Source organism: Schistocerca nitens, chromosome 7 (assembly GCF_023898315.1).
Source record: "Schistocerca nitens isolate TAMUIC-IGC-003100 chromosome 7, iqSchNite1.1, whole genome shotgun sequence".
Taxonomy (NCBI): domain Eukaryota; kingdom Metazoa; phylum Arthropoda; class Insecta; order Orthoptera; family Acrididae; genus Schistocerca; species Schistocerca nitens.
In genome coordinates, this window is record NC_064620.1 from 404,988,829 (window position 1) to 405,006,658 (window position 17,830).

A 17,830-nucleotide genomic window follows, 5' to 3' on the forward strand; every position below is an offset into this window, starting at 1 on the left:
GTATTTTCTCCTTTCATCAATTAAATTCAGTATCTCTTCTGTTACCCAAGGATTTCTATTAGCCCTCATCTTTTTACCTACTTGATCCTCTGCTGCCTCCACTATTTCATCTCTCAAAGCTACCTATTCTTTTTCTACTGTGTTTCTTTCTCCCATTCTTGTCAATCGTTCCCTAATGCTCTCTCTGAAACTCTGTACAACCTCTGGTTCTGTCAGTTTATCCAGATCCCATCTCCTTAAATTCCCACCTTTTTGCAGTTTCTTCAGTTTGAATCTACAGTTCATAACCAGTAAATTGTGGCCAGAATCCACACTGCCCCTGGAAATGTCTTGCAATGTAAAATCTGGTTCCTAAATCTCTTGTCTTACCATTATATAATCTATCTGATACCTTCTAGTACCTCCAGGCTTTTTCCACGTATACAACCTTCTTTTATGACTTTTGAACCAAGTGTTAGCTATGATTAAATTATGCTCTGTGCAAAATTCTACCAGGCGGCTTCCTCTTTCATCCCCCCCCCCCCCCCCCCCAATCCATATTCACCTACTATGTTTTCTTCTCTCCCTTTTCCTACTACCGAATTCCAGTAACCCATGGCTATTAAATTTTCGTCTCCCTTCACTATCTGAATAATTTATTTTATTTCATCATACATTTCTTCAATTTCTTCATCATCTGCAGAGCTAGTTGGCATATGAACTTGTACTACTTTAGTAGGCATGGACTTTGTGTCTATCTTGGCCACAATAATGCGTTCACTATGCTGTTTGTAGTAGCTTACCTGCACTCTTATTTTTGTTTTTATTCATTATTAAACCTACTCCTGCATTACCCTATTTGATTTTGTATTTATAACCCTGTATTCACCTGATTTAGTCTTGTTCTTCCTGTCACCGAACTTCACTAATTCCCACTATATCTAACTTTAACCTATCCATTTCCCTTTTTAAATTTTCTAACCTACCTGCCCGATTAAGGGATCTGACATTCCATGCTCCGACCCGTAGAACACCAGTTTTCTTTCTCCGGATAACATACTGTTTTAATAATATATCGCCAGATTACAGAATTTCTTACTGGAAGATTGTCAAGATCTTATTCCAGCTTTTTAAGATAATAATGTCATACTTGCCTGTTGCCTGTTGAGACAGGCTTACATTTCAGTCAGTTTCCTACGAGTATACTTTGTGTATGTGCCTGCACACAACATGAAAATGTATCCAGTATCACTGAAGCATAATGTTCCAAAAATCAAGCACTTACTTGAGGAAGAACTTTAGAATGCAGAGGAAGCAGAAAAATCTGACCACTGAAGATGCTTTTGGGGGAGAAAAAAAAAAAAAAAAAAAAAAAAAAAAAAAAAAAAAAAAAAAAAAAAACTTAAATCATGGTTTCAGTTTTACTTTATTTCTTAAATTAGGTAGAGATTTTCATTGTGCTGCATATAGATCATATACAGTTATCTATAAAATACATACAAATAACACACAAAGGACATACATATTATAAATAAATTATTGCTATTCCAATAACTGGAATATAACACAACAAATCGTACAGAAAACTGAGAAACATAATAATTTTTACAAAATTACTGCTGTCATTGTGACAGTACACTCTTTATAAGAGCAGTTACATACATGTGCTGAATCATTCCAGAGGAACAAGGCCGTTCAGTTGACTAAGCCTTCACTTAAGAAAACTTTTCTTTTCACCATATGCCTTGTACAATATTTATGCATATGTCTTAGACTTATTAAATGCTACAAGCAATACACATTTCCTGATTACATTCCAGGTCAGAGTTTTGTGCAGTAAAATGATAATTAAGTTTTCATATTATTTGCAAAACAAGCACTTTCCTGAGACTGACGCTAATCCTTTAAGGAATGCTCTCAGTCACTGAGGCACTTCACACCTGTGGAACACATTAGTTCTGTCATGGCTTTAATAGTTGTACACATGTTTTGTAAAACTTGCACCAAGTGGCTAATAAGTTAAATACTGCTTCATTTTTCTTCGGTTGTACTGCAATTGTAAAGCTTTGCCCACTGATGATATAATCATCGCCTTGCAACTTTATACCACACAGAAAGAAAGGCACCAACATACATCATCACAGCCACACCTAAAATCATATATAGGTTTCCCATTACATCAACATTTAAAATGTCAACTTCTGTCAGAAACTTTTTTGTATACCTATAATGGCAATATAACACATCTTCAGGACAGGGTAGTTCATCTCGGCCATCAGCGAGAGTGACAGTAATAATTCCTTGAAATGCAGCTCTGAAGTAACTGATGTAGAACATGAACTCCAGTGAAGATGGGATATCCTTGTGAAATATGTTGAATCCAAACATTGAAATTAGAACAAGTAAAACTGGGCCAAGAAAAACAGCAACCTGTCAAACAGAAAAGAAAATTGTTACTATCCTAGGTTGTATAAAATAATTTATTGAAACTGAATAATTACATACACGTATACGGACACAGAAGAAATGGATCAGTTGCAAAAGGAAAATATTTCAGCGTGATCCCTTAAACAGATAACAACTTTGTTTCCCATTTCTCTATAATTGACTTAATGCTACATCTGCTATAATGCTAAGATCAACAAGTCATAAAATGGTAATCTTCCTCCTTATTCTGCAAAATTTGATAAATACTTTAGAATTTTTGTTTGAAATGTTTCCAGTAATGTAAGTCAACCAAAAACAAATATCCTGCATTATAGTTCCCACAGTCTATAAAATGCTGTGTAGTTTTTACCTCCATTTCTCTTTCCAGATGGAGCTTTTATAGAATTATTTAATAATTGACATGTTGTCTATGTACAAAGGAGTTTACATAGCAGTTCTTGGGGACAAAATAGGATGTATCTGCAATTAATATTATAGCTGTAGTGAATTAGTTGTTAAAATTCTTTCTAAATATGTAGTTATTAGCTGTTACAGTGGGAATAAATGACCGTAAGAGTGAAGTTCGTTGGGACCACATTTTGTGTGACGTCTTATACCTTCAAATTTCACCAGCCTTTTAACCAGTTTGTTGTTGTTCTTAGTTGTGATGTAAAGCAAATTCCTGTTCTTTCTGCTACTCAGCTTGATATGTCTTATCCTTAATTCAAGTTCTGTCTAAGGTATACTGACCATTTCATTCAACAAGTCTTCTGAGGTTTCCTAATATTTTTCCAGAATAGATATCCTGTCTTTCATCTTTAAGCATGGTATCTGCTCCTCTTGCACTTGTTTTGTCTTCCAGAATTTTCTTTCACTCCCTTCACTGTTTCCTTTCTTTAAATGTTAAGTGATAGTGCCTTACACCTTTCTTAATTTACCCAACCCTCACACTTTGGCTTTGTAGAGGCTGTATATTAATCCTCTGTCTTTTCACTTTAGCCCCTTTCATCTCAGCATTATGAACATTTTATTCCATCTTGTAGCATTACAGGTTTTCTGCAGGTCCGCAAATGTTAGGATGGTGCCCAGGTTATTTATCTTCACATCATAAAATGCAATATCAGAATAACTTCTTTTAGACCTCTGTATTTTCTAAAATCAAAGTGATTTTTATCCATTGTCCTTTGACTTCTCTCTTTATTCACCTACACATTATTCTGCTCTGCAGTTTATGAGTAACATGACAGACTATTCAGCTGATTCTTTCCACATCTGTCGACTCAAGCCTTATTTAGTAATGTGCCTTAAATTTTATGGAAACCTCATGGCAAGTCACTCAGAGTACAGATTTTTAACACCTTCACAAATTACCTAGTTCCAAAATACATGACCTACTCCTGCCGACTTATGAGCTGAGATAATTCAGTGATCTACCAAACTCGTGCCACGTGACTTGCTCCGTTATTTCTTCCATATCTGTGTCCTTCTCCTCTACTGTACAATGAAAGTTTCATTCTGGAATACCTATAGGCCTAAGGACAGACTGTATTTTGGTTAGCTAGTTTCTTCCACTTTCTGTAGATCATATTCACAATAAATGTTATGGTATAGGACTTCATAAAGCAAAATTCCATACGAGAAATGTGGGAGTAGTCTTGAGTAAAAGAAGTATTAGAAGAGGACAGATTGCTACTCAATGTAAAGGTGACACACTGAGTTGCAGACAAGCATAACAGAAAGACTGTTAGACTTCGTGCTTTCAGCCAAAGCCTTCTTCAGAAAGGAAAACTCAGACATATTCACACAGGCAAGTGCACCTCATGCTCACGTGACTGTTCTCTCTGGTCACTCTGATCAGAATGCAACAGTGTCATGCCTACAGAAGCAGCAATCTGGAGTGGGATGGGAAAGGGGAGGGATAGCAGGGTGCTGGCGAGGAGGGAGAGGAATTAGCACAGCCTGGCGAAGCATGCAGTGACTAAAGGGTGGTAAGATAAGGCTACCAGGGAGCTGTATCAAGAGGCTTTGGGGGACAGAGGTGGAGTGGAAAAGGAGAGGAGGAGAGAAGGCGAAAAGAGGGTTGCATGTGTTGGCAGAGAGTGGCACACAGTGAGAGAGAGGAGTCATGTATGGGGAGGAGGTGATACAATGGTACAGTGGGGCGGGGGTGTTACTGTTAGGTGAAGAGTGCGGGGATTGTAGGATGCCTAGGTTGAGGCCACAATGGTTTCAGAAGTGTAGAATGTGTTATAAGGATAACTCCCATCAGCACGGTTCAGAAAAGCTGGTAATGGTGGGGAGAATCCATGGCCTGGGTTCCGAGCAGCCACTGAAATTGAGCATGTTATGTTCAGCTGTGTGTTGTGCCATAAGGTGGTTAACTTTGTTCTTGACACAGTCTGGTGGTGTCCATTGTTCCAGTCTGGGGCGGTATTGGGTGCCAGCTCTTGGGGATGGTGGGAGGTTTGGGGATGTATGGGGATATGGCAAGGACAATCTGTTTGCGGACTAGGTCCAGGGAATACTGTCAGTCTGTGAAGAGCTTTTTGAGACCTTTAGTATACTGGGAATGGGAGTTCTTGTTGGTGCAGATATACTGTTCCTGATAGGATGTGTGGGAGGGATTTTTTGTTGTGGAAGAGATGGCAGTTGTCAAAATGCAGGTACTGTTGGTGGTTCGTGAGTTTAATGTGGGCAGATGTTGGGAGGAGGCATCAGAGAAGAGGAAGTCAACACCCAGGAAGATGGCATGATAGGCTGAGGAGGATTAGATTATGCACATAGGAGAGAAGGTGTTGAGGTTGGGAAGGAATGAGGAGCATGTGTGTTGGCCCTGACTCCACAACATGAGGCTATCATCAATGAACCTGAAATACAAGGGGTTTGGGGTTTTGAGGCTAGAAAGGTTTCCTCTACATGGCCCATAAACAGGTTGGCATAGCAGCATGCCATATGGGTGCCTAGAGCTGTGTTGCAGATTTGTTTATATATTTTCCCTTCAAAGGATAAGTAGTTGTGTGTTAGGATAAAGTTAGTAACGAGTAAGGAATGAGGTTTGAGTCTGAAGGACATTGGGAGAGGTAGCATTCAATAGTACCAAGACTTTGGGCAAAGGGGATGTTGGTGTGTATGGAAATGGAATCAACAGTGACAAGTAGTAATCCAGGTGGTAAGGGGATGGGGATGGTGGACAGTCAATGAAGGAGGTCATTGGTATCTTTGATATGGAGGCAAGATTTTGGGCAGTTGGTTGGAGGTGTTGGCGAATGAAATTCTTTCAGTGGAAGCACAATAATGAGCCACAATGGGGCATCCAGGATGGCTGGGTTTGTGGATTTTGGCAAGCATGTAGAAGTTAGTGTAAGAGGTGTCATGGGGCGAGGAGGGAAATAGATTCAGAAGTGAGCTGAGAAAGGCAAAAGCCTTTAAGTAGGGATTAGAGGTTACACTGGACTTTTGGGATGGGATCACTCTGGCAGAGTTTATAGGTGGAGGAGTCAGAGACCTTCTGCCATGTAGTCACTGTGATTCATAATGACAGTGGTGGAACTACAGTCTGCAACTAGGATGATTAGGTCAGGACCTGTTTTGAGGTTTCTGTTGAAAGGCTGGTGCTCTTAGGAAGGGACCTGGGGAAGGATGGTAAGGCCAAGTTGGAGGTTAGGAATTCCTGGGAGAAGAATAGGGGTGATATGATCTATGAGAGGCAGGATTCAATGTTGCAGTTATGTTGGCTTTGGTTGGAGGGATTGGTGGCAAAGAAATGTTCCCATCACAGGAATTGGGAAGAGGAGGGTAGGTCTTCTACAAGTCAAATGTGGTTAAATTTAGGTGTATGGCTAAAGGAGAGGCTTTTGGGTAGGACTGAAACTTCCATGGTGCTGATGATTTTGGCGGAACAGTTAACATCAGTGTGCTGGGATTGTTTTAGCTCTAGATTTAGTGGAGTGTTGGTGTGGAGTTTAGGAGGATGTGACAAGTTGAAAAGGTCAGCTGGGCAGTTTCTGGATACTACGAAGGGTTCCTTCTCGTCAACTACTCATAGCAACCAGTCCCTGAGGTGCGATTGTATCCACACCTCTGTCCACACTGAACCCACCAACCACCAATAGTACCTGCATTTCAACAGCACACCAAAAAATCCTTCCCATATAGCCTGGCCATCCGGGGATGGCATATCTGCAGTGATAAGAATTCCCATGCTTGGTATGCTGAAGGTCTTGCAAAGGACTTCATGGGCACTATCCCCAGACCTAGTCCGCAAACAGATTTGCCATGCCATATTCCCACACACACTCAATTCTCCCAGGACCCCCAAGAACCAGCTGCAAAGAAGTGCCTCCTTCATCACCCAGTACCAGCTCAGACTGGAGCAACTGAACCACATCCTCCATGAAGGCTTTTACTATCTATCATTATGCCTGAAATGAGGGATATCCAAGCCAATATCCTTTCCACCTCCATAAAGTGGTTTTCTGTCTATAACATCTCAATCCATCCCTATGCCACTCCAAATCCCAGCTCCTTGCCACAAGGATCATATCCCTGTGGAAGACCCACATGCAAAAACTGCCCAATCTTTCTATTCCAGTCTTTTCACAGGTTTGTCCTATGCGATGAGCAGGTCACCTGTGATAGAAGCCATGTCATGTATCAGAACTGCTGCTATCACTGCATTTTTACATTGGTATGACTACCAACCAGGTGCTCACTAGGATGAATGTCCGCTGCAAACTATGGCCAAGAACAAAATGGATACTCTGTGGCACAATAAGCAGCTGAATAGCACATGCTTGATTTCAGTGCTTGCTTCACAACCTGAGCCATCCAGATCCTCCCCTCCTAATATCACATGCCTGATTTCAGTGGTTGTTTCACAATGCAAGCCATCTGGATCCTCCCCTCCACCACCAGCTTTTCTGAATTGTGAAGGTGGAAATTATCTTTATAATGCATTCTTCACTCCTGAAATAATTCCAGCCTCAGGCTATGGTAACCTACCAGCCCCACCTCCCACCCCCCTCTGTCCTGTCACTTCCTACCATTTCACATCCCCTCATGCTCAATGTGCACTGCTCTCTGCCATCACAGCCATAAGTCTTTTCTCACTTCTATGCTCCTCTCCTGTTTCGCTCCCCATTCCCCGAACCCTCCCCCCCCCCCCCTCCTGTCCCAGCCTCTTCGTTCTGCACCTGGCAGTCTTATCTAGCGACCACCTAGTCCCTGCATGCTCTGCCTGGCTCCGCTGACTCCTCTCCTCTCACCTGTATCCTGCTAATCCTCTGCCTTCCTTGCCCACTACAGATTGCTGCTTCTGTCAATGCGATGCTGTTGCATTCTGGCCAGAGCAGCCAGAGGTAGTGGTTAGGTGTGTGTGAGGTGCGCTTACTTGTGTGAATATGTATGTGTTCTCCTTTCTGAAGAAGGCTTTGGCCAAAAGCTCAATATGTAACAGGTTTTTCATTGTGCCTGTCTGCAACTTAATGTGTCATCTTTATGGTGAGTGGCAGTCTATCGTTTTCATAATATTGTTGATATTCCTATCTGAACTTTCCATTGTTTCAAAGTGTTAGAAGAAATGTCAAAAGATTGTTGTGTCTGTGTCACATTTGTACTAGAATAAAACTTTGTGTTTTAAATTCCTGGCTTGCCCAAATGAACCTTCCTGGGTAAGGAGGAAAAAAACATGTGCTGGATTCAGACTTGAACCCAGAATTTTAAAGTTATGAATACTAAGTGAGAGTTACTGTCAGATTGAAGCTTTGAATTTGGCAATGGGGTAAGTTCTGATTGCTCATCTGGCAGTCTGTTGGGCGAGATAAATAAAGGTAATGGTTTGAGTACCATAAATAAAGATAATGGTTTGAGTACCAGCGTTGGACACTGCATTAATCCATCAGTTAGGTTCATAACTTGTAATGTCTGGCTGGAGATAAAGGTTAGATCGTTTATTCAACCATACCCCTATCATTATTCACTTGTCATTTATGTGGTATGAAATCTGAAATTGATCAGAAACCACCAACACAGTATCACATTAAGTTGCAATAATGACAGAGTAAACATAGAAGGCACGGCAGAACTGAGTAAACAGTTTTGAGGGATAACTGTTCAGACGATAGTCAGTCCTGCTCTAGCTGTCATCTGTAACACATCTCCAGGGCAGCAATTTACATATTTAGTTTTTCCTGTTATTTCTTAGTAGTATACATTTCTTAAATTCTGAGTGTGTTTTTGTATTTACAAAGTTTAATCTCGTGTTTGTAAGTAAGAAAGTTTTTGTAAGTGTAAAGTCAGGCAGTCAGTAGTGCAGTAGTTGCTCATTTGCTTGTTTTCAAGACAAGCAACTGTTCGGTTCAGCCTAGTTAGCCACTCAATCAAGCTCCAGATATCGCCTATGACAAACCTCCATGGCAGCAAGTTATTTATTTAGCTTTTCATGTGGTTTCTTAGTAATATATTTTGCATAAATTTTGTGCGTGTTTTTGTATTTAAGAAGTTTAACCTCATGATCTGTAAGTGTAAATTCAGGTAGTCTACAGATCAGTTGTCATTTCTACTGAACAGCCAGCTACATGTTTCATTAAACTATCAGCATTCATTGGTGACACATCAGGATGGTAAAAAGGAGGGTATCTGGTATCTTTTAGCTTTTATAATTTACTTCTTCCGTTAGTTTTACTAGGAGGGGTAGGACGTGTGCATGATTTGTGCAGGTGTAGGAGCAGCTGGCTGCAGTTTGCAAACAGCTGGATGTGGTTTTGGCTACAATCAGCCTATTTCAGGCTGCTCCTTGGGGTGTAGCAGTGGTGGAGAATCTGGCCTGTCACATGGCGTACCTCAAGTGTCACTTGTTTCACCCACGAGCTCTGCCACTGAGGCACCTCCGAGTGGACATGACATGGTGGATCTGCACTCACAGCAGGGTGAGTGGCTGGTGGTAATGCATTTGTGTCACTCAAGGAAGAAGGCCAATGTGGAGGCTGGGCACCTGGCCTCGCCTATCTGCCCTGTGAGTGTTCCTTCAGCAAGGTCCAAGCAGGCACATGTGGGCGAGGGCTTGCTAATTATTGGGAGCTCCAACATTAGGCACTTTTTAGAGCTCTGTAGTAAGATAGCATTCACAGCTGGAAAGAAAGCCAATTTGCACTCGGTACATTTGCTGGGAAGTGTCATGTGAGGTGTGGAGATGGCTATTGAGTGTGCAGTTGTCTGCAATTTGTGGCTCACTTCAGCACCTTGACACCTATTACTTATGTTATGAGGCCATCCTTAGTTTGTGTAGGTAGCTGGCAGAGGTGGTAAAGGAAGCTGGTCTCATGCGTGTGGTGCAAGCAGAGCTTTCAGTTTGTAGTGTTGTGTCCAGTGTTGATTTTGGTCCTTTGGTTTGGATCTGAGTGGAGGATCTCAACCATAGGTTTTGTCAAGTCTGTGATGATCTTAGCTGCAGATTTTAGGATGTGTGTGGTGCAAGCAGAGCTTTCAGTTTGTAGTGTTGTGTCCAGTGTTGATTTTGGTCCTTTGGTTTGGATTGTAGATTGTATTTTATTGGTCCTGTTGTCTACATAGCAGCTTATGCATAAGACAATGGACAAGTCAAGTTATAAATATACAGGCTGAAAGTAATTTCAAGGCATACATATTTAAGCTTACAGTAATACACTTTACACGTAAGTATTTATATAACACATTTCATAAATTTAAATATTCTTCAATGGAGTAAAAGCAGTGATGCTGTAAATATGACTTTAGAGATTTTCCAAATGTATTGACTTCAGTGATAGCTTTTATGTTTTCAGGAAGTTTGTTATAAAGCTTAACTCCCATGTGAAAAGTACCTTTTTGGCACAGTGCTGTGCCTGAGTGGAGGATCTCAACCATAGGTTTTGTCAAGTCTGTGATGATCTTAGCTGTAGATTTTAGGATCTGTGTTATCGGGTGGGGAATTGTAGGACTTCCCTTGATAGGTCAGGAGTGCGCTACATGAAGGAAGCACTTACTTGGGTAGAACAGTTCTTGTGGGGTGCACATGGTTTTTTTTAGGCTAGGCTGTAGATTGAGGTACTCTGCTGAACACTTGCCAGTCGATACACAGACCACATTCAGAGTAAAGACATTTCACGTTTCAAAATTTTATCAATAAATTGTTTAAGTATTCATAATAAAGTTTCTGAATTTACTGCCCTCCAAGACAGTTCTTACTCTCAACTTATTCTTTGTACCAAGATCTGGCTAAAACCAAAATAGAAAGCTCTGAGATATTTAGTGAGTAAAGGAAAATTTATCACAAAGACAGATTAGACACCATACTAGGGGGAGTGTTCTTTGCAGCTGAAAAAAATATTGTCTATATTGAGGTTGAAATTTAGTGTGACAGTGAAGTTATCTGGTTGTGTATAACAGGTCTAGGTGAAACCAAGTTAATTGTTGGAGGTTTTTACCTGCCATCTGATTCTGCTATGGTTTTTCTAGCATCATTCAAAGAAAGCCTATGGTCAGCAGTGTGTAAAAACTCATATCATGCAATACTAATTGGAGGTGATTGAAACATACCAATTACAGACTGGGACATGTATGGATTCATTGCGAGAGGTACAGAAAGGCACTCTGTAAAGTACTTTTGTACATGTTTTCTGAAAACTGTCTTGAGCAGCTAGTTCGGCTGCCCACACATAATGGTAATATCTTAGCTCTTGTAGCTACAAACAGGCCAGTCATTGTTGTTGGTCTCACAATACAGAGGGGATTACTGATCATGTCATCGTCATAGCAACAGTGGTTACAAAAGTTAATTAATCAGTCAAGAAGCTAGGAGAGTGCTTCAAAGACCAGGTAAGCAATTGTTAGCATATCACTTATACAGTGAATGGAGTCATTCAGTTCCAGCGTGATAGACATAGAGGTATTATGGGTGAAGTTTAAAGAGATCGTAAATCATGTTCTGGGAAAGTATGTGTCTAGTAAATGGACTAAGGACGGAAAAAACACAGCTCAATTTAGCAACAAAATTTGGAAAATGGTGAGGAAGCAAAAGCTCTTGAACCCTTCATTCAACAGAGAAATGGCAAATGATGGCAGGCAAAGGTTAGTAGAGATATGTGCATTTGTGAAAAGAAATACGCACAAAGTATACGATAACTACTACCATCGTACCTTACCAAAAGATCTGGCCGAGACCCCAAGAAAATTCTGGTCCTACGTAAAATCACTAAACAGGTCTAAGGCTTCCATTGAGTCCCTTGTTGACCAGTCTGGTGTGGCAGTTGAAGGTAGCAAAACAAATGCTGAAGTTTTAAATTTGCATTTAGGAAATCATTCATGCAGGAGAATCATACAAACATACCATTGTTTGACCATCATACAGAGTTCCTTATGGATGGCACACTAATAAACATCACTGGCATAGGCTAGGCCTGTATGGAATCCCAGTTCAGTTTCACAAAGAGTACTATGCCATTGGCCCCAAGGATAGGATGAAGCCCCTCCACGCTTACACCGATGTGGTGACCAAAGCCATTGGTCCCTTACTTAGCTTGCATTTATAGTGAACCTCTTGCCCAGTGCAAAGTCCCAAGGGACTGGAAAAAGGCACAGGTGGCTCCTGTATATAAGAAGGGTAAAATAATGGACCCACAAAGTTACAGACCAGTATCCTTGACATCAGTTTGTGCAGAATTCTAGAACATATTCCGAGTTTGAATATAATAAATTTCTTAGAGACCAAAAAGCTTAATCCCACGAATGAATACAGTTTTAGAAAGTGTTATTTGTGTGAAACTCAGCTTGCCTTTCTCTCATATGATGCTTGAATGGCAACAGACAGATTCCTCATTCCTAGATTTCTGAAAGGCATTTGACACAGTGCCCCACTGCAGACTGTGAATGAAGGTATGAGCTCACAGAATGGGTTCCCAGATATGTGAGTGGCTTGAAGACTTCTTAAGTAACAGAACCCAGTACATTGTCCTCGACAGCAGATATTCATCAGAGACAAGGGTACTGTCAGGAGTGTGCCATGAAATGCGATAAAACTGCTATTATTTTCTATATACATAAATGATCTGACAGACAGGGTGGGCAGCAGTTTGTGGTCATTTGTCAAAGATGCTGTGTTGTATGGGAAGGTGTTGAATATGAGTGATTGTAGGATGATACAAGATGATTTAGACTAAATTTGTAGTTGGTGTGATGAATGAAAGCTAGCTCTAAATGTATAAAAATGTAAGCTAATGCAGGTGAGTAGGTAAATCAAACCTATAATGTTTTGATACACCATTAGTAGTAGTATTCTGCTTGACACAGTAACATCATCATTGAAATATCTGGGCTTAATGTTGCAATGTGGTATGAAATGGCACAAGCATATGAGGATTGTGGTAGGGAAGGCAAATGGTTGACTATGGTTTATTGGGATAATTTTAGGAAAGTGTGGTTGATCTGTAAAGGAGGCTGCATACTGGATGCTAGTGTGACCAATTCTTGAGTACTGCGGAGTGTTGGGGACCTGCACGTGGTCAGATTAAAGGAAGTCATTTTAGCAATTCAGAGGCAGGCTGCTAGATTTGTTGTTATAGGTTTGAAAAACGTACATGTGTTATGGAGGTGTTTTGGGAACTCAAATGGGAATACCTGGATGTGATAGAATTGTTTGAGGAATGCTGTTGAGAAAATTGAGAGAAGCAGCATTTGGAGCTGACTGCACAACAATTCTACTGCCATCAATGTACATTTCACGCAAGGACCACAAAGATAAGCTAAGAGAAATTAGGGCTCATATGGAGACATACAGACAGGCATTTTTCCCTCGCTCTACCTGCGAGTGAAACAGAAAAGGAAACTACTAGTAGTAGTAATAGTACAGGGTACCCTCTGTCACGCACCATATGGTAGTTTGGGGAGTATGTATGTAGACATAGATAGTATGTGTGTGTGGGGGGGGGGGGGGGCAGTTGCACATGGTCTCCCTTTGTTCCATCAGTGATTCTATTTCAGTAGCCAACATTGTTAGGACCAGAGCTCACTGGTGCTTTGCCATTCATGTGTATCTTGAAAACAACTGATTTGAGATTGCAACACAAAGAGCTTTTCAGCAACAGTTCAACATTCCACACAACAATGCCATTCCTAATGTGAATACAATTTGGTCCTAGGATCAGTAGTTGGAGCAAACTCTTAGCACACTAAGAAAAAATATGATATTAGAAAAGGATAGTTGCTACTCACCATATAGCGGTGATGCTGAGTCGCAGATAAGCACAATAAAAGGACTGTCAGAAAGTGAGCTTTTGGCCAACAAGGGTGTCATCAGATATAGACAACATACACACTTACACAAATGCAACTCACGCACACATGACCACAAACAACCAGACTGGCCATGTGTGTGTGTGTGTGTGTGTGTGTGTGTGTGTGTGTGTGTGTGTGTGTTGCATTTACATGATTGTATGTGTATGTTGTCTATATCCAGTGAAGGCTTGTTGTCTGAAAGCTTACTGTCTGACAGTCTTTTTTTTGTGCGTATATGTGACTCAGCACCTTCGCTATATGGTGAGTAGCTACTATCATTTTCGTAATATTGTCATTATTCCATCCTGGATTTTTCATTGTTTACATAGCCATTGCAGATCCATCAGAACACCTGAAAATGTGCAGCTGGTGAGAAGAGCAGCTGAGCAATCACGAAGATGTTCTGCCTGAAGGCACGCTGTTGCATTGGGGTTTTGAGGCCACCGTTTTAGGAGGTTTCTGCATTTCGACTTAAATTTCCACCCCTTCAGAATATTGTGGTTCAAGAACTAAGTCCAACAGACTACACCAACCGCTGAGGTCTGTGTGAGGAAATGATTGCAATGGTGTACATTTTCACCTAAGTGGGAATGTGAATAAACAACATTTTCGCTACTGGGCTGAAAACAACCCCAAAATTCTTCACCAAAGGCTGCTATGTTCCCCTAAACTAACAGTGTGATGTCCCGTATCACAATCTGGCATGATAGGTCAGTACTTCTTTGAGGAGGAAATTGTGACTATGAATGTGAATTCCAGACATTATGTTTCAATGTTGCAAAATTTTCTGCAGCCCAGAATGGAACAGATTGTTGAAGAAGAGGGATTAGGGGACTTTTTCCAACAGGTTGGGGTGTAGCTCACACAGCTTGAAATTTATTTTATGTTTTGAGAGAAATGTTTCTAGGGCATATGGTTTTTTAGGGGTGGTGAGGGGTGGTCTGCATGATCACCAGATTTGAGCATTTGTGACTTCTTTCTTCAGGGATATCTGAAAGAAAAGGTGTTTAAACACTGCCCTAAAACCTACCAGAGCTAAGGGATCAAATTATTGAAGCAGTGAATGCCATACCCCGCAACATGTGCAAACAAACTCTTCAAAATGTCATAGATCGTCTCCAAAAGTGTATTGCTGCTAACGGCTACCATCTTGAGAACATTATTTTCAATACTAAATAAATGTAGAATGGTATGAACATCTAACTCTAAAAACAAAAAGGTTTTTTTTTTCTCTATATACCCCAATTTCTTTTTTATAACTCCTCAAAACTGCATAACTGTTTTGTCACACCCTTTAAATGTTAAAAAAGCCAACGAGAAACTGTCAGACAACCACTTTACAGTCCTCTAAAATTACAAAAATTGTTTTGAAAGAAACACTACCTTTGTTGGAGTCAGAGCACCAATAATGAATCCTGACCCTTGAGCTGCCAGGGATGCTACATTAGTCAGAATAAAGAACATGGCTATCCTGTATAGCTCTGGTGGCTGACTTGTTGCATAATATGAAATTCCTAGGTAAATGCTGTTACATGCAATCTGTAAAGGCAAAAAATTTAAAATTAGTAACAAACCAGAACATTTAGTAAAAGTCTGTTACACATGTACACAAAGTATAACAGAAAATATTACTTCAAATACTTGAAAATTAATACAATGATTTCAGTATTTTTCATAGTTTTGTATGTTACATGTTCTATACATACTCAAAAGCTATGGAAGGCAAATATCATGAACAACAAGTAGATGAATGGATACCAATTACTGTTTTTGTTGTTGTGGTCTTCAGTCCTGAGACTAGTTTGATGCAGCTCTCCATGCTACTCTATCCTGTGCAAGCTTCTTCATCTCCCAGTACCTACTGCAACCTACATCCATCTGAATCTGCTTAGTGTATTGATCTCTTAGTCTCCCTCTACGATTTTTACCCTCCACGCTGCCCTCCAATGCTAAATTTGTGATCCCTTGATGCCTCAAAACATGTCCTACCAACCGATCCCTTCTTCTAGTCAAGTTGTGCCACAAACTTCTCTTCTCCCCAATCCTATTCAATACCTCCTCATTAGTTACGTGATCTACCCACCTAATCTTCAGCATTCTTCTGTAGCACCACATTTCGAAAGCTTCTATTCTCTTCTTGTCCAAACTGGTTATCGTCCATGTTTCACTTCCATACATGACTACAGTCCATACAAATACTTTCAGAAACGACTTCCTGACACTTAAATCTATACTCGATGTTAACAAATTTCTCTTCTTCAGAAACAATTTCCTTGCCATCGCCAGTCTACATTTTATATCCTCTCTACTTCGACCATCATCAGTTATTTTACTCCCTAAATAGCAAAACTCCTTTACTACTTTAAGTGTCTCATTTCCTAATCTAATCCCCTCAGCATCACCCGATTTAATTTGACTACATTCCATTATCCTCGTTTTGCTTTTGTTGATGTTCATCTTATATCCTCCTTTCAAGACACTGTCCATTCCGTTCAACTGCTCTTCCAAGTCCTTTGCTGTCTCTGACAGACCAATTACTATAAAAGTATAATGAGTAAGTAACAAGGCCAGGATAACTTCAGCACAAAGTACAAAAAAAAAAAAAAAATTAGTCACTTCAAGGGAACACACCAATACCATGTAACACTGTGTAGCCTGGACATTAAGCTCAATCTGGTGAGAAGGAAGTCCACAAGTTTTTTCAGGTTTGCCATATCCTACTGAAACCACTCATTGGCAATGAATGAGTGGGCCTGACTTATGACAGAGAATCCCTCCAAAAATGTCATGTAAGCACCTCCAACCTGTACTACACCATACACACACTCTGCAGTGTAAACACCTCACTGGGCTGTCTGTGCACTCAATACCTCGCTTTATTTCAAAATTGCAACTTGCCAGGCCACACTACAGCATTTACAACCAGTTACCGGTCAGTTTATGTGTGGGCCACTGAAGACATGGGGGTTTATCTGCTTCTGTGAACAATGGTTTTCTGTGAGGTACCAACTCCCAAATGTCCATTAAGGCCATTTCCCTTTGCATTTAGTTGAGATGGACTTGCATTCTCTGACAGCAGCAATCCTTGTCAGTTTTGAAACCAACTAATTTTAAGGTATATATAAAACATCACCAACTCACCTGCTATTGAAGTTTGTAACAGAAGCTGAGGTGGTAATCTACAAATACTTCAAAGTATTAACAGCTGTGGCAGCACAAGGCAGAACATGCAGAAAATTGCAATTGGTAGGGCATGACACAGCTTTGATTGTTGTTAGGCAGGATTTTTTTATGACCCTGTTCTTACACCTTCCTACATGGCTCTGCTACACCATTCCTTGCAGACACATTGAACAGTCCATGCTAATACACCAAGAAACCAAGCAATTTCGTTCACAGTGTGCTCATTGACATATCCAATCATGATAGCTCCTTTCTGCCATTCTGTCAAATCTCTACGTCAACACATCTGACTGCAATGATTCCATACATCCCTGTTACACATACACACCGCCTCACTGTCATAACTTTGTCAGCTGTATAGAGTCACATGACTAACTGATACCAGTTCTACAGCATTCTGAAGTGACCAGTGTGTTGTGTCGAGGGAGTAGTTGAATTTCGTCCAGTGAGCTCAGAAATAAGGGCATCAATACCTTAGAAAAAAATATGGAGCCTGAATTATCGGTAACTGAACAAGCTGTGTTTAAGACCACTTCATATAAATAAACTGAAATACTTGACTTCATCCTAAGTAAATTGAAATGAGACAGACAAAACACAAGCGATGACAGTTTTCTTAGACCTTCAGTTTCCCCAACCCCTCTCTATTTTCAGCAATAGTTCAACATTCCACACAACAATGCTATTCCTAATGTGAATACAATTTGGTCCTGGACTCGGCAGGTGGAGGAAACTATTAGCACACTAAGAAGAGATGAAATATTTTGTGTTTTCAGAAAATCAGTATAAGCACGGTCCAACATTTCTAAACAAGCTAAGTGCAGGGTTTGTGGGGAAAAAAAAGGAAGTTCTAAGTGCTTAAACTAGAGGATGTTAGAGGCCATGGGATGTCACCAAAACAGGAAATGACTCTTCCTGGAAACGAGTGACAAACCAACTCGATAGACCCATGTGC

General features: G+C 40.5%; 1 protein-coding gene across 5 annotated transcripts in view; it reads right to left on the reverse strand.

Moving 5' to 3' along the window:
- Positions 1-1,426: 1,426 nt before the first annotated feature.
- LOC126194977 (ATP-binding cassette sub-family G member 1-like) overlaps positions 1,427-17,830 on the reverse strand; it is an 803,933-nt gene continuing 787,529 nt past the window's right edge. For all 5 annotated transcript variants that reach the window (XM_049933384.1, XM_049933383.1, XM_049933386.1 and 2 more), the window contains 2 exons: positions 15,076-15,231; positions 1,427-2,409 (listed from right to left, as the gene is read on the reverse strand). In XM_049933384.1, coding sequence (XP_049789341.1) covers positions 2,065-2,409; positions 15,076-15,231 — 501 coding nt within the window. In that variant the 3' untranslated portion in view covers positions 1,427-2,064. The remainder of the gene's footprint in view (positions 2,410-15,075; positions 15,232-17,830) is intronic.